Consider the following 17,653-nt stretch of genomic DNA (forward strand, 5'->3'; position numbering starts at 1 on the left):
CTGGTGGTCTGCATATATACCGACGACAGTCAGTTGGTACATAAAAAATATATAGACTTAATGAATAATGATATGTACAAACTGTTTGCATTATATACTTTTCACCATAATCAAACTAAAGATCCGGCATATAAAACCCAAAAAGCGGATCTGCCCCAAACAACGGAGGTATTCCTGCCATATCCTGCCAATTCCACGGAAGTCCAGGTTGACCCGCATCCTCTAAATATTCACCGGTAATATTATTAACACCAGAAAACTGAGCTGTGGCAGTGTCGGTTGTAGAGTTCCATTGCATCGGAGTAGTATTAGAGGCCACCCCCGGAATATTGCTACCGCTTGTAATATTCCCAACCGACGCATTCACCGGCTGCTGCCGCATTTGGGTAGCTGCGACTTCGAAATTCCGACAAAGCTCTAAGAGGTAGTCTGCATACGTGTCTTCCTCTTCGGATGAGACCTGTGTGAGAAACTCGACGACTTGGTGGATCATTTCGAGGTCGGGTTGGGCTTGGTCGTGGAATGGGTCCATGAGCAGATGGGCGAATAGTGTTGGGACTGCGGCGGCGGGGAAGTATAAGAAGCTCCTATTAGTTGTTTGTTAGTAGATATTTAAGGATTGTTACATGATAAAAGATGAAATACCAGGCAAAAGTCGATCCAAAAGATTTGGCCTGTTCCAAGAGCTCTACAGATGCTCTGGCAGCTTCAAGCGCAGTAGTGGTTGACTTCTCGCAGCGCTCTGCGATGGAAATATTCCCCGTGACAGTATTATCAGAAGATTCGGATTGCTGGTTCATTGATCGTCCTGAGACAGTAAACATACGATGCAACTTCGCCTGGCAGCTGTGAAATGCAAAATGAAGGCGCAGAACATGCAAAAGCATTGGTTCTGACGGAGCGAGGAAGTTTCGTCGAGGCCTGTAATCTGATGGAATGCTCATCTTCCATGCTTGTAGTTCTTCTTCGCATGTTGTAATGTCGTGGAGAAGTTCTGCGGAGGGTTTTCTAAGACCCCGGCTTGTATAGATACGATCGTATACTTTCCGCTGTAAGAGGGCGAATCGGGAAAGGGAGTTGAAGAAGTTGAACTGGACGCTGCTGTTCTTCAGATGGAGAACACCTTTACTATTTTCTGGAAATTCGCGGGGTAGTTCGATATCATAATCGTCGGCATGCTGGACGGGTGGACGACCGGTTCTCTGGCAAATGTCGGCATCAAGAATAAATGCTATCCAGAAGGTGTTGCGTCTCTCTTCAATTTGAGAGCCAGCCAGACCGAAACTTCCGGATTTATGTAAACCTATCGATTGAGCCATGCGAATCGCAGCTGCAGAAAACATAAACAGGGGCTGTGGATTCGGTGTATCCTGGAAATAGAGAGCCAGGGCCACGATGGCTTGGACAGCAAGCAACTCTGTCTTTCTGAGAAAGAGTTCGACAACTACATTAAGTGCATTCTTGACGTATCCCAGTGCAGCCTGTCGTCCATCACTATGTTCCGGATTGATGTCGACTTTCCGTCTCTCAGAAAAAGCCAGTACGACGTTGAATGAGGCCCACCAAGCGGGATTATCGTCTGGGTTCCACGAGTAGTGTTTTTCGATCCGTTTGAAGAAGCTCTCTCTGTTAAACAGAGGAAATGCAGCGTTGGTATGTTTGAAAAAGTCCTCTACCAATGCCAGTGCTTCTGCTTTGGGTGGGATAGAATGAGTCTGCCGTCGGCTGAAATCATCTTGCAGAGGCCGAGGGACCCAATTGGTCAGTTGAGAATGGCGCATAATTTTCTGGGCAGTGTGTCTATAATTTCTGTTTCTGGTCTGATGTTCTACCCATCGAACACCTGGATCTGAGATGATAGAAAAGCCAGACGACGGACCTACATTTCTGTCAGAATAGATGTTAGTTGAGTCGAATTGTACGAACCAAAGAACCGCATATCCCCATGAGGATTGGTGACGAGATAAGAGGGATCAGAGCCCTCCCGTGTGTTCTTATTATCAATCTCTGGGATAGGCTCGGTATTGGGATACCTCTGCCCATCATCTCGACCATATGGAGAACGAGGGCTTCGTTCTGCGTCCTGTGGATCTGCTGATGAGTCCCTGTTGGGCCTTTCCGACTCCAGCTGACCTTCCAAGTCCTTCAACCGTCCCTCTAACTCTCGAATATATCCATGGCTGTTATCGTATTAGATATCATTGTCGACGTCCAGAACCTGTCGACTCACTTTGCTCGACGTCGTTTACTTTTGACGACGTCATTGAAGCTGCAATCATCGCCAAAGGCACTGCACGAAGAGCAAACAGGACGACGACCATCGCATCTAAAATCATCAGCTTGTTGACTGATTTCGTCAAATTGATGGAAATACCGGGTCTTCTTTCTCCTGCAGGGATTACATGCCTGGTTGTGGAGATGTACCACATAAATATATTGATCGTATAATGCGGAGTAAATCAATCCGACATACCTTCGCGTAGCGTATCTCCTGTCTTGTATTTGATCCATCCATATTCAAGCTAATTGATCCATCTCCATAAACCAAGGGGATTTGACAGGAAAGAGAAATTGTTCTCGTCGCTGTTGCTTCAAAGCGTCTTGCGTTGCCGGTCGGACCGAGTTGCACGTGACCTGCTGTTTACCTTCACTGCATCGATCTTTTGTTTCTCTTCTTCATCCAACACCAGCTTTCCATCTTTATATCCATCTAGTTCTTGAGATAAACAGTTCCCTCTATTAGAGATCATCTAAGGTCTAATATACTCGTTCAATTCCTAATAAAGTCGATTATTCTGGATATGTACAGGCATTTGATTGCTAATATCTACAGCGACAATTTTAGACAATAACACATCCTACAACCACTGGATGTTTCGATCGTGGTAGCAGCTGGGCACCGGGCCTGTCAGCCATTGAGGACTTGCTTTCTCATCTCCAAGTCGAACGACTGGTTTCAGCAGGTCAACACGACCAAAAGGCTCCGTTTGCTCAAATGTTGTCATGAACGGGGACTCGGGCACCAGATACTCGGGAAACACCTTTTTCCAGCCTTCCACAACGACCATGAGAATCTCAGTCACATACTGCATTGAGTTCATGGGCCCCCACTGGAAGGTCTCGGCGTTCTTCTGTACGACTTCGGGGGAGTACAGGCCAACTTCGGGGTGCAAGGCGATCGTATCGGCTGCGACCAGCGAGCTGATGACATGGTACGATCCTCCATGCCTGGAACGGTCCCTTAAAGCCATCATCGTTGCTAGAGCACCGACCAGTCCTGTGGTCATGTCGGAGATAGGGAGCGGAGGCAAAACAGACTGCCCGTCAGGCAGGTTGAGAGATCTTCCAGTCACATATGAACTACCCGAAGCAGCGTCTCCGATTTGTTGCCATCCGGGACGTTCGCTGAAGGGGCCGTCGGGGCCGTAGGCGTTTTCTTCGACATATACGATACCCTTCTGACGGTTTGCGGCCTTTTCTAGGAGGCTTTTGAGTGCCAACCCCTTTCTTGCTAGAGTTTCAGGGCGGAATCCTTGGATGAACACATCTGCGTCCTCTAAGAACTCGTTCAGACGGGCCATGTCCTCTTCCTTGGTAATGTCCAGGTCGATGGTTCGCTTTCCTGCATTCAAGGATAATGTAAGGACCTGTCATTTTACAGTTAGCATTGAAGAATGAGAAATAGACGGAATTCATACACTCAGATCTATAAGACGACTGCAGTTGACGCGAATTACGTCCGCACCAAATCCGGCCAAGATATTTCCAATGACAGGTCCTGCAATGATACGGACCATTTCCACCACCTTGATACCTGCCAACGGCCGATGATCGGATGGAGTCTTGTGCAACGGAATAGGCGGAGTCGGGATGGCGTAGGACTCTCGTGAGTAGTTGACAAGGGGATGTTGAGCCAGATGCTTGCCCATGGCAGTATTCAACCACCCTTCGGGCGTGTAGCAAATACTGCCACAAAATCCGTGTTTGACATTATGCATCTCCAGCTCATCTGCACTCCAGGTCTGAACATGCTTGCTGATATACTCGTACGCTTCTTGGGGAGTCTTGCACGGAAAATGGGGATCGATGCCCATCGACTCCAGAAGTTGGGGCGCGTTCAACGATCCGTGCAGCTGATACCAAACATTGGGAGTCTTGGTCGGGTAAATTGAAGTCGTCCGGAGCTTCATCGGAGTTGCCAGCACGTCTCTATCCAAGTCCTTCTCGAACAGGGAGTGGAGCTTCCCGGATTTCGCCAGTTCGGAGACGTCGGAGCCATTCACGTGGGGAGCAAAGACAGAACCCAGCCAAATACCAGCATGGTCCGTGTTTACTGTCACTTTTTGCTCGTGAGCTGGCTGGCCATCTCTATCTTCGAGTAGTTCATTTGCGACAATTCCACACATAGCATGCAGAGCAGCCGCGACGACGGGGGCTTTGATCGGGCCAGGGATCATAGGGTCCGGACGACCCTCGAAGCTGACCGTATCCCAAACACGTTTATCTTTGTTAAATGCGGGGGTCGAACCGGCGATGAACTCAAAGACGCGGCGGGCATCTTCGGGGACTGGCAGGAAGGACTTGTCGACGAAGGTTCCGGGGCCGTAAATTTGGGGGCTGGGCGTAGTTTGATTCATGATGACAGTATACAGTCAATTTATCATGGAAAGATCCATGTTCTCATATGGGATTGCCTTATTTATAGAGGCAAGGCTGTGGATCGACATGCATGATGCAACCGACCTCGGATGAAGCTTTGGGCGGAGTTTGCAGATTCCGTGGAAACTTAAAGGTCCGGTTGGGATTCATATTCTGAACTCGGGTAATTTTATTGTTATTATTATTATTATTATTATTATTATCATCATTATTATCATTATGTTTCATGTTCATGTTTTATGGATTTAATTAGAAATAAATATCCACTAGGCAAATAAGTGTTATACCCTGTAGATGTGCTGCAGCTCTAATGCACGCTTAATTCTACTTCTCCGCCAAATCAATATAGGATGCCAGAACATTTATCTGACATTCATGTATGCTTGACAAAGAAAGAATAATAAAATAGTCATTATACTGATTGTTTTCTTGTATTTTGATAAAGTGGTTGTTCAGATTGTACACTTCGAGATATCTACAAACTGGTCGAAAGCAACCACCCAAAACAATATTCTGATAGATGTAGATAGATTGGATAATGTATCAAGAATAAAAGTAATTAATGTGGAGGGGATTCCCGTAGTCAATGTTAGTGGTTGCTTGATGCTTTATATCAATATCCAGACAAAAGAACCATTTTTCACTGATCGATCAATGTCTTCCATTCATTGTTGCAACAAGGGAAATTTTTTCCTCTTTACCAGCTTATTTAAATCCTCTAAATCCCATTCTCTCTTGCCTTTTGTTGTCCTTTTCTTTCATATCTCTTTCTTTTCAACCTTCATGTCTTCTTCTGCTCTTCATCACAGTCATCATAATGAATCAATCCACCATCCTCTTCCTCACAAACAGTGAGCTTGGCCAATCATCTATAATCCTAGCTGTGGCCCATGAATTCATCCTTCGTCCCTCATCCTACTCGGTCCATATTGCATCGTTTTCTCCTCTGCACGATGCAGTCTCTAAGCTCAACTCCCGCGCCGTCTCCCTCTCTCATTCCTCTCACCCTATCGGTGCGGTTACCTTTCATCGCATAGAGGGGAGTCCATGAAAAAGAAGAGCGAGGAGAAAATGGGTACAGGCTGTTTCGATGTCCATCGGACTGGGTTCCGTGGAGCACTCGAGGCGTGTAAGAACGTGTTGCCTGCTCTTCTGGCTGTGTGGAATGGTCCCGAGTACATGGCGATATACCATAACTGTGTGGACATTATCTCTCAGTTGCAGCCGGCTATCATTGTTGTCGGCCCTCTTTTCTATCAGGCGATCGATGCGTGTCGGGTGTTGAAAGCAAAATATGTGGTATTGTGTCCTAATACTTTCAAGGAACACGTTCCACAGCCTCGGTTGGCGAATGTGTGGAAATTCTCTGCGTAAGTCTGGTCTCTTCTCCCCGTCTTTGTTTTGTTTATATGCTGACAAAATAGAATGTGTTCTGGATATTCATATCCCTTGCCATGGCGGCTGGTTTTACCGAATGCCTACCTCATCCTCAAGTTGGTCTATTCGGTCCATACTGCGACGGAATACAAGGGCCTCCGAAAGTATCGCAATGCACATGGCATCCCCGGCCCTAATCCCAGTATGGCTATCATGGCTGGGGATAAAACCCCGCACCTTCTTCCCGGCAGTGTCGACGCAGAGTTTCCCTGTGTGCTGCCCGCTCACTTTACTCTCTGTGGTCCGATCTTACGGCCCTGTCTGCCAATCTCCGAAGAGAATCCAGATCTGGCTGTCTGGCTCTCACAGCGACCAACGTTTTTGATAAATCTAGGTTCGCATGTGACGTTCAACAGCACGGTGCAGCGACAATTTGCAGACGCGTTGCAGCTGCTCTTTAACCAAAGACGGGACATTCAGGTGCTGTGGAAGATGAAACTGGCAAACGACACCAGGCCCGACATTAAGGCACTCAAAGGCATATCTGATTTCATCTCAAATGGCAGGGTGCGAATTGAGACTTGGCTGTCCGTGGACCCGATTGGTGTCCTGCAGAGCGACCGGGTAGCGTGGGTGGTGCATCACGGCGTTGTCAACTCTTATTATGAAGCCATTCGGTAAGTCCATTCCTGTCTGTTATCCGTTGACTGCGCTAAATCTCTGGAAATGATAGGGCTGGAGTCACCCAGATTGTGCTCCCTATATGGTTTGATACCTTCGACTTCGCCGCTCGCGTGGAATGGCTTGGGATAGGAACGTGGGCCAATCGCAAGAACGGCCCAGGGGTCGATGGTCAGGAGTTAGGTCAGTCATTAATTCGCGCGATTGCCAGTGACGAGTCGTCTAAAATGCGACAAAAAGCAGAGGCGATCACGAATGGGGAGTCGGAAAGAAGGCCGGGTGGTGGCATGCGAGAAGATCATTGAGATTCTCCAGAACAGCTAATACGACCACGTGTAGGAGAATATCGGAGAGTGTTTGGATTGCGTGTATTTTGAAATAGATTTGGCTGGGATAGAATATCTGGTGGAGCAAGTCTTAAGTCTTGAGTGACTCAAAAGCGACGATGTCGAAATGCCAAAGGAGACTTACCCGATTCGGACTCGGAATCTCCGATTTCCTGTTTGGGTTCTGACCGGCGATGATGTATTTAATGCTGCTCGATTCCCACTGGAAATAACGAAATAACCCATCCAATTGAACAATTGAAGAGCATCTGGAACGATCAGAGTGCGCATCCCACGAAGGCAACGTCATCCAGTGGATTCTCTGTTGGATTCGAGTCGGATAAGAACTGAACCGCGTCCTTTCTCCTGTCAACCCCGCATCCCCTCATCACCATCTAAAAGCATCGCATCACTGCTGTCAATCACAGAGTCGACAATTATACTACATATCACGCAGAGAAACAAACAATTCAGGCACACTCAGACACCATGGCTAGTCAAAACGTTGCATTCATCGGAGTGGGCAACATTGGACGGGTACAACAACCCCTCACCCCATACAGGAAGCGAATACTAACACAATCCAGGGAATGTGCAAAAACCTCGCCCTCAAAGGCCCTCAAACCTCCCTCGTCCTCTACAATCGCACTGAATCCAAAGCCACCGCGTTCGCCAACACCCTCCCTCCCAACAAAGCCATCGTCGCCTCCTCCATCCCCTCCGCCGTCCAACAAGCCGACATCATCTTCATCTGCGTCGGCGACGACCCTGCCCTCCACAAAATCATCTCCACCATCCTCTCCGACACAGAAACAAACCCCGACCTCTCCTCCAAGATCATCGTCGACTGTTCCACCGTCCACCCAGATACCTCCCGTCGCGCCCGTGATGACCTCGCCGCCCGCGGTGCCTCCTTCGTCGCTTGTCCGGTGTTCGGTGTCCCCGCCGTCGCGGAAGCAGGTCAGCTCATCGTCGTCCCTGCCGGCGCTTCCGAGGCTGTGGAGAGACTTCGCCCCTTCCTCGATGGTGTCGTCTCCCGCCAGACTATCAACGTGAACAGTTCGGATCCCGGCAACGCCACTGCACTCAAGTTGATGGGTAATACCTTCATCTTGAACACCGTCGAGACTCTGGCTGAGGGAATGGCCGCCGCGGAGAAGACGGGCGTCGGTGCTGCTGCTTACCAGGAGTGGGTGCATGCTATGTACCCCGGGCCCATTGCCAAATACGCCGACCGCATGGCTCACGGTGACTATCACCGGCTTGAGGAGCCTTTGTTCGCGGTGGATCTGGCCAGGAAGGATATAGGACATGCCAGGAACCTGGCTGGGGCGACGGGAATGCGTCTGCCCACTGCTGAGCTCACCGATAAGTATTTGCAAGATGTCAAGGCTGAACGTGGGGAGAAGGGAGATCTCGCTGCGATTTATGGTGCTATTCGCAAGGAAGCTGGATTGCCGTTCGAGAACTAGATTACCCAGTCTTGTATGATGAGGAAAGCAAAAAGGGGTGAGTACATAGATCATTTTCAGGATATCCATCAATTGATTGTACGTATCATGAATAGAATAAAATAGAATCATTGCATCTTATCCAAGTACATCATAACAAACCGGAAACCATACTCTGCTCAGAAATCAAGATTCCGCCATCCCAATGTCTACTCTCTTTGTGCAATCTCTCCCTAATCCCATTAATTGCTGCAACACTGCTTCCAGTGCATCCTCTGCGCGATGAAGGCCTTGTGTCCTCCAAGCGACGTATCCATCTGGCCGCACAAGAGACGTACCATGACCAGTTGAAGACCAACCCCAGGCTGTACGGAATCGCACAATATCATTCACGAACACATCCTCGTTCACCTGGACAGTTTGCACTGGAAGAGACCAGTCAGTTCTGTTCTGCACAGTTGCGAGGACCCGATGCCAATCCTCCGACTCGAATAGTAGAACCCATTCACGACCAAAAAGATCCAGTGTCGAGATTGAGGTTTCGCCAAGTTGTATTTGGAGATGCGGTGCTCGAGTACCTGGCAACCCAGCCCAGCACTCTGGACGCATAGCCAGGGGGCGCTCTAGCGGACCATTGTCACATGAAGTGCTGTCACACTTGTTGATGCTATCAATAATAGCGCATGAGTTATATCGTTGGCCAAACTCCATAGCCACGTCATCAAGAACCACTTTCATACCATCAATGTCCGATTTATCGGCTTTGCGGTGCTCCTCAAAGTCAGCTCGCGCGAAGATTTGTTCGTGTCGAAGCCAGGCAATGGGCTGGCGCTCGCTATCGTATGTGTCGAGAAGATTTGTTGATGCTGTGCCCCTCAACACATGTGCTAATTTCCAAGCCAGATTGTGAGCATCTTCGATGCCCGTGTTGACCCCATATCCACCTCGATTCGGAGGGAGGGTATGAGCAGCATCGCCTGCCAGAAAGACCCTTCCAGATTGGAATGAATCTGCCACCTGCGCGCTCAACTCCCAGCGGCCGGCGGTGATAATTTCGATGGGTACATTGTCGCGGCCAATTGCACGACTGATCAGCAGTCTTAACTCGTTGTCATCTCGTTCAATATCGTCAAAAGCTACCAGCATCCAGCGGCCATCTCGGTAGACTGTCAAGAAACACTTGAAGTCGGCCTCCTCGACAATGAACTGGGTGATTCCCCTGTTAAGGTATGTTTCGAGAGGAGCACGGAATACGACGCTGCGGACTGTCTGCATTACTCCACGTCCACTGCGTGGTATGGCGAGTTCCTCACGAACCGAACTGCGATGTCCATCTGCTGCAATCATATATTCTGCCCGTAGCCGGTATTCCCTACCAGTCCGATCCTTCGCGACAGCCATCACGCCCTTATCATCTTGCTGGAATCGTACCAAATGGTTCTTCATGCGTACATCGGTACCTAGTTCAATCGCACGCATTCTCAAAACCGGCTCCAGCTGGTCCTGAGACATTGCGCTCCCGGAACAGGGCGAGTAGGGTCTCAAGCACGAAGAACCTTTGCAATCGGTCCAAGGAAGCTCGTTAAACCAACGACCTGCCAAACTCTCGACGCGAGCACGGCGCAGACGAAATTCTGGTGGTAATTGTGGAATTTGCGAATCTAATCCGACAGACCGGTAGATCTCCATGCTTCGCGGACTGACTCCAATGGCCCGAGGATGAAGCCCACTGCTGGCATGGCGCTCGAGCACTATTGTGGGCACCCCATGATGAGCCAGACAAACGGCAGCGGAAAGTCCAACAAGACTGCCTCCAACCACCAAAACTGAAGTTTCTTCGCATGTTTCGTGGGAAAATGACATGATTGCTCACGCTCAACTGAGTACCGGAGATGTACAAAAAAAGCCCCTGCGATGAGCCGTGGGCTTTTTACATGGCCACATATGCGGGGTCGACAACATATTCACTCATATTCAGAGACGATATCTTGTTGTTTACCCATCTAGTTGTGCACCATGGCCGCATGGGTCCCCTTCTATATGACCGCATGCGGCAGTCTTGGCAACAACAACCCTGAAGGCACTCCCGATAATTGGCTGATCAACCCTTGATCTGACAGCCTCTCTTAGCTTGGCCAAGGCAGCACAGCCCTCTTCATGTTCGAAAAGAGTAAATGGAGTCAAGCTTGCGTTGCCTTTTCTCGGTTCTAGATCCCAGTGGAGTATCCATCCTCGATCTTCTCCATCTCGCTACTGAGATACCGCCAGAACAAGCTATCTCTCGACCTTTCTTGTGCACCTCTCATTATTCGGACTCACTTCGATAGAATATTGGTATTGAAGTTGATTATTGCACAAAAAATGACATGGTTTTTGCTTTCGTTATGTACCTGTCTAGGCATTGGACACAAAAGGATGGTCATGAGCAGATTTTGAGCAGATTTGAGAAATTATGCAACCATTTAGACCTACGTCCCAAAAAATAAGTGGGAGCTTTGAGCAGAATAAGCCACGTTCCAGCAGTCTTTCTGTCAGCAAGATCGGAGTCTTATGGTCTAGGACGCATGTCCACATGCGGCGAATACTATTCAAAGGTCGGGTGTGCCGAGTCAAAAAATATCCATTCCGGTAGTAGCAAAAAGGTTAGCGGCTCTCAAAAGCATCGAAACCATAAGTTTCTTCATACAAAAGGCTGGTATAGCCACCTGGGGTAAATGTGTCAAGGTCCAATACCCCAGGAACTAATCCCATTCCATACTCCTGGTGACGTATCAATTGCGAGTTTCAATCCGACAGATGAAGTCATGACCACCTTGGCACCTAAAAAACAGTCGACCATCATAATTTCAGACTGAACGCATCTTGACACGCGGTCTGATCTCAGATCGGGGGGGCCTTTGCCGGATTAGGGCAATGAACATGCGATGATCGATGATATGATCATAAAGTGCTCTTTCCTGGCAATTACGCTTTGCCAACGTAGGAATGAGCCACCAAACCTTAAATTGGAATGTAACTTCCTCTCCACGAATCTCCCTCTTTTCGTCATGGGGATATTATTTATCCGTAAGGGGTATTCCGTAGAGAAAAAACATCCCGCTGATAAGGATGTTGCCACCACGGTCAAGAAAGTCATTACTGAAATCCAGAGAAATAACAGTTATCTTAGGTTGCATTCCAAAATTATGTTTCTTCATTCTTTGAAACTTGATTCTTCTTGTTTTGCTTCGGAGAGCCTGACCGCGCAGCAAGTGGACCAAATTCGAGACACGTTCCCATGTTTCACTTATGACGTGGGGTGCCGTAATCATAATTATCTCAAAAGAGCTCTTAGTTACGAAGAGAATAGATTCTAGCCTCATAGGGTCTCAGCGGAACCGTCTGGGGAAGAGGTGCGTCGTCAAGGTGGTAGTTTGCGATGAGCGGCACAGCCAGGTCCACGTCAATCTCCTCGGGAATTTCAAAATCAGTGTGCGTATCTGACCAATTGCAGAATATCAAGCTGCGATATGGGCCTTGGGTCCGAAGGAAGGAAAACACTTTTGGATCAGTCGGGTTGACTGGCACGTAGGCTCCGTAGAACTGATTCCAATTGTTAGCATCCGCAAGAGTATAAATCTAGAACACATCAATTACCATGAGGGGATGTTGCTTGCGGAGATGTGCCAGCTTTTTGTAGTAATTGAGAACCGAGTCAGGATCGCGTTCCTGGGCCTGGACGTTGATGTCGGCATACTGGTCGTTCATCCTCATCCAGGGTTTCACATTCGGAGAAGTAAACCCTCCATTGACCGAGTTGTTCCACATGATCGGGGAGCGCGCATTGTCTCTTCCTTTCACTTTGATGACATCCATAACTTCGGACATATCAGGCTCCTTTGAAGGATCTTTTTCCTTGCGGATTTTATGCTGACTGTTTGGGATTAGTGGTGTCAATCTCAAGACTCCGGTCACTAGAATCGCTTACGCTTTGTAGTATTGCTGTGTTTCAACATCCTTATAGTCTTCAATTTTCCAGTTCTGTGGATGAGGAGTTCCCAACTCCTGGCCTTGGTAGATAAAAACCGTTCCTCTCAGCGCAAATAGAATCGTGGCGAGCATCTTCGCGGACACGGATCGATACCGGGGATCACTATTTCCGAATCGTGACACAGCACGAGCCTGGTCGTGGTTCTCAAAGTATAGCGAGCTCCACCCTATAATAGGCCATATCGTTACGAAAGAGCCACAAAACTGATACTTGCATGAATGCTTACCATTGTTTCCAAGCATGTGCTGCTGCCAAATCCTCAGCACTTTCTCAAATTCCCAAAGCTCCCACTTGCGAGGCTTCCACTTGTCTCCGTTCTCGCCGTCCAAATCCATATGATGGAACTGGAATACCATCGAAAGTTCTTGTCGCTCTTTGGCAACATACTCACTAGCCTCGTACTCATTCACACCGCATGGCATCTCTCCGACAGTACAGTTGCTATACTTGCTCAGAACCTTCCGGTTCATTTCATGCATATATTTATGAATGTTCGGACTTAAATTGTCAGCAGTTACATTCCACTAGACACACTTCAAGTACCTACCCATTTGTGAACATCTCAACGGCTGGCTGCTCAAACTTGTCTGGGTTCTTGATGGGCGCATCTGGGAGACCAGGAACCTTGGAGACCAAGTTTATGACATCAAACTAAAGCATCAAAATCAGTCATTTTCATTGGTTCGAGTGTGCATGATAGCTCACCCGAAATCCATCAGTTCCTTTCTTTCCCCAGAAGTCGATCACGTCGTAAATTGCATTACGAACCTCTGGATTATCCCAGTTCAGGTCAGGCTGGGATGGCGAAAAGAGATGCAAATCTATCGGCGCTTAGTTTCAAAAGATTGGAAATAGAATGAAAAAGCAACCTACACCATTCCTCGGTTTTCTCGTCATATTTCCACGCCGACCCTAATCTTGCGTGAGTGGGAAATATTCCTATATTGCCTCCTTCGTTGATTGCTTACCCCCAAATAAGCACTCCCAGTTGTTAGGAGGTAAATGCTCCCCGTTTTTTCCCACCTTTCCTTTTCGCCAGAAATACCAATCTCTCTTTGGGTTATCTCTACTTTGCTTCGACTCCAAAAACCATGCGTGCTAGACAGCTGTCAGCCCCAGAATGTATTTTTGCATGGGCTAGGGGTCGCATACCTGCGAGCTGGTGTGATTAAACACCATATCCATCATCATTTTCATGCCCCTTTTGTGGACCTCTGCGCAGAGCTTTTCCCAGTCTTCTATTGTCCCAAACATTGGATTGATCGCCTTGTAGTCTGCGATATCATAACCCTGGTCTTCAAGGGGTGATTCATAAATGGGTGTCAACCAGAGCATATCAGCTCCAACACTCTTCAGGTAGTCAAGCCGCTGAATGATACCCTGGAGGTCTCCAATTCCATCATTGTTGCTATCCTGGAATGACTGCACATAAATCTCGTAGATAACAATCTCACGCCACCACACGCGATCCAAATCCAGAATTAGCGGTTTGAAAGTGTCAGAAGTCATGTTGGATTTCGCTTGGTTCGATACGTGAGTGATATGTTGTCTTCTGATACTCGTTTGTAGGGGTAGCTGAAGCCGCTGAGGTTGGAGAAAATATCTGTTGTCAAATGGGGAAGAGCGTAGCGTTTGCAACCCACGTCGGCAGACTGTATGAAAAGGCGAATTCCTCAGGTGAAGCATTCTTTTCGCGCCAAATGACATGTCCTGGGAAGAGAATGGCCTTTTATAGCAAATGGTAACATGTAGAAAAAGGATGAGGAATCATGACCGTCAGTTCTTGCCACCCAGGTAAACATAATGCATTGGTTATATCAAGCGTTTGATCCAATAATGGCCTTCAATTCATATGCGTGACGGAACCTATATCCCATGGAATGTAACTCCGTCGGGCTAGGTTGTTGATACATTACCATACTATGACCTCAGGGGTGCATAGCTGAGAGGTTCAGGCTTCGGACATTCTGAATCCATACGAGGGCTCTGTTGTCCAAATTCATAGTACAACGTGCTCGAAAATTCTTTTCTTATCTTTGCACAGACACAAGGATACCCGGCGATATCAGTTAAAGCCTGGGACGGAATGGACCCAAAAGCTCAGCAGATTGATGATACAGGCGGGTGCGAATTTAACACAACGGCAGACTGTGGAGAGGTAGACAGCTTGGACAAGTTGCGCTGGTGGCAGAAAGCAAGCATATATCAGGTATTGATTCAAAGCTTTCAAGATACCAATGGCGACGGTAAAGGAGATCTCCGGGGTATAGTTGATCGACTCGACTACTTCGTTGCATTGGGTATCGATGTTGTCTGGGTCTCCCCCATATACGAGTCACCAATGTTTGATCTGGGGTATGGACATAGCCTAAAGGATAATGAAGCAGCCTGGTAGCTAAGCAACCACCTATCAGATATGATATTAGCAACTATCGAAAGGTCAACCCGATCTATGGAACCATGGAGGATATAGAGCTGATGGTTCGAGAAACCCACCGAAGAGGTTTGAAATTGATTCTTGACATTGCCTTAAATCACACCGCCACCAAGGTTAGTGCTGATGTCGAAAGAGGATGGAATAGATACTAACAACCCACAACAAGCATGAATGGTTCCAAACTTCAAGGCGAGCACGAAAGGACCCTAGTCTCGGTAAAAGAGATTGGTATTTCTGGAGTCAGGGAAAGCTGGATGAGCATGGTAACCGAGTGCCTCCAAACAATTGGGAGAGCACATTCACAGGTATGTTTCAAAATGCTTTGATTCTAGTGGATCCGTGCTGACGCTGAAATTTTCATCGCAGGCTCGACCTGGGAGTTCGACGAAGTGGCAGACGAGTTTTGTAGGCGCACCTTCAATACTCAAACTCCGATATGTTGCTGATCATTATGTCAAGACCTGCATATCTTTGGAAAGAATCAACCAGATCTAAATTGGGACTGCAAGGAAGTGCGAAAGGAACTGTACGATGTGTTGAGGTTTTGGTTAGACAAAGGAGTCGACGGGTTTCGGGTGAGGGAGTCCAGTCCCCTTTCCCTTTTGGGAAGTCCCAAGACATGCGGCTGACTCTCGCTTCTCTGGGCGCACAGCTCGACACCATGAACCTCGTGTCAAAAACCTCAGATTTTCCAGACGCTCCCATCTCTAAAGAGGGCTCACCATGGCAGCCCGCCAACCATTTATTTGCCAATGGGTAAGAGATTCAGCAATTATAACATGCCTGGCGTCGGCGAATAATCAAGTTTTGCTAACACGCACATATAGCCCTCACATACACGAGTACCTGCAGGAAATGTATGAAGAAGTTTTCTCCCATTATGACTGCATGACCCTGGCAGAGATGTCTTGTGGTGTTGCCCCGCATCAAGCAGTGCAGTACACCTCGCGCCACAAACCTCGACCGGAGCTGGACCTGATAATTCAATTTCAACACGTGGAGTTAGATTGCTATGACGGCGATAAATGGATGCTGAGGGAGTGGGAATTGCCGGAGCTGAAACGGATTATCAACGAATGGCAGGAGATTTTGATCAAAAATGGTGGGTGGAACACGGTGTGGATGGAAAATCATGACCAGCCAAGAGGAATTTCACGTTTCACCACCAACAGTCCGCGATTTCGAGCGTTGTGTGCCAAAATGCTAGCCTTGTGGCAGTTCACGCTCCAGGGAACGAATTTGATATTCCAAGGACAAGAGCTTGGGATGGTCAACCCGGGGCTTTTCTCGGAGGAGATGAACCGGGACATCGAAACTATACAGTATTGGAATGCGTATGTCTTCCCTGGTTCAGCATCTTCTACTCCGTAGCTCCTGCTAACATTGAAAAAGAGCACGAGAAGCTCATCAAGGAGCTGGGGACTCGCACAAGCTTGAATTGGCCAAAAAGGCAATCATCCAAAAGGGTCGCGACAACACCCGTATTCCTATTCCGGTATGTTACTTCGGAATTTCATGTCAGTTCTCCGCATCAAATGTGCTGAGAAAATGTACGATAGTGGACCGAAGACCCTCACGGGGGATTCACCGCTCCCACGGCGAAACCTTGGCTTCCAGCCTTTGACCACGGGCGCGAATGGTGCCATGCTACCCAGCGGGACACCCCAGACTCAGTATGGTCCTTCTACCGATCCATGATCCGACTGCGGAAATCGCATCCTACTTTGGTAAGTTAGCCGTTTTGATGAACAACGCAAATCCACCTGTTCTCATGATATTTTCCTAGTACTACGGCTCATACGAGTGCCTGGACATTGACAACTCATTGGTCTGGGCTTACAAGAGACGGTCTAAACACAAGTGCTATCTCACCGTTCTCAACTTCTCTCCTGGCGCCACCTCTTGGAGTTATGTGAGCCATGGAGTGAACTTGGCCACATCTAAATTACTCATCTCAAATCATATGACATGCGAAGCACAGTCGACGCCAGATGTAATTTTGTTGAGGCCATTCGAGGGGCGACTTTATCAACTCTAAGCTTTATTACTGAAGAAGTATCGATCATCCATGAGATACATATTTCTGTGGACATGTAAGTCGACTTAGTCCTATTGAGCATATGCAATTGAATAAATTTCAATGATTTATATATCATTGCATACAGCATGACAGAAAATCAGCGGCTTAGTAATGGCTCGAGCTGCTGCCCCGTTACACAAGATTGAGCCCAGACTTCAATGATTTGCACAGTACCCGTTTTATGTGTATTTTCTTTTTCTTACCCCTGTATCAGGTCCCGGGTGCTGCTGCTGCAGCGCTGCTATCAGCCTATCAGTTACTAGACTGAAAAACGGTGTCACGAACCATGGTCCAGCGCCTCTATTTTCAAACGGATAAAGCTTATGTGGGGTGGACCCTTCCACTATACACACGCCGATGTCCGCCAGGCCGAGGGAGGAAGCGCGCGCCCGAAAATCAAAACACACTGATTGATGGAGTGCTTCGTATGAGTTTCAGATCACGGTGATAAGTGACAACCATACATGTGGAATACACCATGTATAAACTATTGAGTACACTTGTCGGTCGCTGAACCGCTCATTAAGGAGTCAGGACGGCAGCACGTGGAGCTACCTTTTGTTCTATTTGTGGCTGGAACAAATGTACTGGAAGGATGCATCAATAGAATAA

General features: G+C 47.9%; 5 protein-coding genes across 5 annotated transcripts; 2 read left to right on the forward strand and 3 right to left on the reverse strand.

Moving 5' to 3' along the window:
* Nucleotides 1-2: 2 nt before the first annotated feature.
* ASPWEDRAFT_186467 (uncharacterized protein) lies at nucleotides 3-4,823 on the reverse strand. Its single transcript, XM_040832132.1, has 6 exons — nucleotides 3,699-4,823; nucleotides 2,863-3,647; nucleotides 2,231-2,326; nucleotides 1,927-2,180; nucleotides 646-1,879; nucleotides 3-587 (listed from the first exon to the last, which is right to left on the reverse strand). Exons 1-6 carry the CDS (start codon nucleotides 4,635-4,637, stop codon nucleotides 116-118), a joined length of 3,780 nt encoding a protein of 1,259 aa, XP_040685946.1. The 5' UTR covers nucleotides 4,638-4,823; the 3' UTR covers nucleotides 3-115.
* Nucleotides 4,824-5,476: 653 nt separating this feature from the next.
* ASPWEDRAFT_53926 (uncharacterized protein) lies at nucleotides 5,477-8,515 on the forward strand (the record flags this gene model as incomplete). The annotated part of the gene is made up of 7 exons (XM_040837975.1): nucleotides 5,477-5,702; nucleotides 5,741-5,958; nucleotides 5,998-6,029; nucleotides 6,084-6,713; nucleotides 6,770-6,996; nucleotides 7,501-7,580; nucleotides 7,631-8,515. 7 exons carry the CDS (start codon nucleotides 5,477-5,479, stop codon nucleotides 8,513-8,515), a joined length of 2,298 nt encoding a protein of 765 aa, XP_040685947.1.
* Nucleotides 8,516-8,901: 386 nt separating this feature from the next.
* ASPWEDRAFT_31193 (uncharacterized protein) lies at nucleotides 8,902-10,357 on the reverse strand (the record flags this gene model as incomplete). Its single annotated transcript, XM_040833515.1, has 2 exons — nucleotides 8,902-8,919; nucleotides 8,951-10,357. The coding sequence occupies 2 exons, from the start codon at nucleotides 10,355-10,357 to the stop codon at nucleotides 8,902-8,904; spliced, it is 1,425 nt and encodes a 474-aa protein (XP_040685948.1).
* A 1,467-nt stretch (nucleotides 10,358-11,824) lies between these two features.
* ASPWEDRAFT_116493 (alpha-glucosidase) lies at nucleotides 11,825-14,033 on the reverse strand (the record flags this gene model as incomplete). Its single annotated transcript, XM_040828658.1, has 9 exons — nucleotides 11,825-12,076; nucleotides 12,131-12,407; nucleotides 12,462-12,690; nucleotides 12,751-13,022; nucleotides 13,072-13,175; nucleotides 13,230-13,345; nucleotides 13,398-13,436; nucleotides 13,493-13,622; nucleotides 13,677-14,033. 9 exons carry the CDS (start codon nucleotides 14,031-14,033, stop codon nucleotides 11,825-11,827), a joined length of 1,776 nt encoding a protein of 591 aa, XP_040685949.1.
* Nucleotides 14,034-14,610: 577 nt separating this feature from the next.
* ASPWEDRAFT_116660 (glycoside hydrolase family 13 protein) lies at nucleotides 14,611-16,999 on the forward strand (the record flags this gene model as incomplete). The annotated part of the gene is made up of 10 exons (XM_040828671.1): nucleotides 14,611-14,879; nucleotides 14,939-15,074; nucleotides 15,128-15,266; nucleotides 15,328-15,366; nucleotides 15,421-15,536; nucleotides 15,614-15,717; nucleotides 15,789-16,295; nucleotides 16,354-16,456; nucleotides 16,521-16,688; nucleotides 16,748-16,999. The coding sequence occupies 10 exons, from the start codon at nucleotides 14,611-14,613 to the stop codon at nucleotides 16,997-16,999; spliced, it is 1,833 nt and encodes a 610-aa protein (XP_040685950.1).
* Between the last annotated feature and the right edge of the window lie 654 nt (nucleotides 17,000-17,653).

The sequence above is a fragment of the Aspergillus wentii genome, assembly GCF_001890725.1.
Source record: "Aspergillus wentii DTO 134E9 unplaced genomic scaffold ASPWEscaffold_7, whole genome shotgun sequence".
Lineage (NCBI taxonomy): Eukaryota > Fungi > Ascomycota > Eurotiomycetes > Eurotiales > Aspergillaceae > Aspergillus > Aspergillus wentii.

Excerpts from the sequence above, each read along its gene's own strand:
- ASPWEDRAFT_186467 (XM_040832132.1), bottom strand. The coding sequence starts at position 4,637 with ATGAATCAAACTACGCCCAGCCCCCAAATTTACGGCCCCGGAACCTTC. Across the intron at positions 3,648-3,698 it reads GTCGTCTTATAGATCTGAGT|GTCCTTACATTATCCTTGAA; the intron begins GTATGAATTCCG and ends GTAAAATGACAG. Across the intron at positions 1,880-1,926 it reads TGGGGATATGCGGTTCTTTG|GTCCGTCGTCTGGCTTTTCT; the intron begins GTTCGTACAATT and ends ACAGAAATGTAG.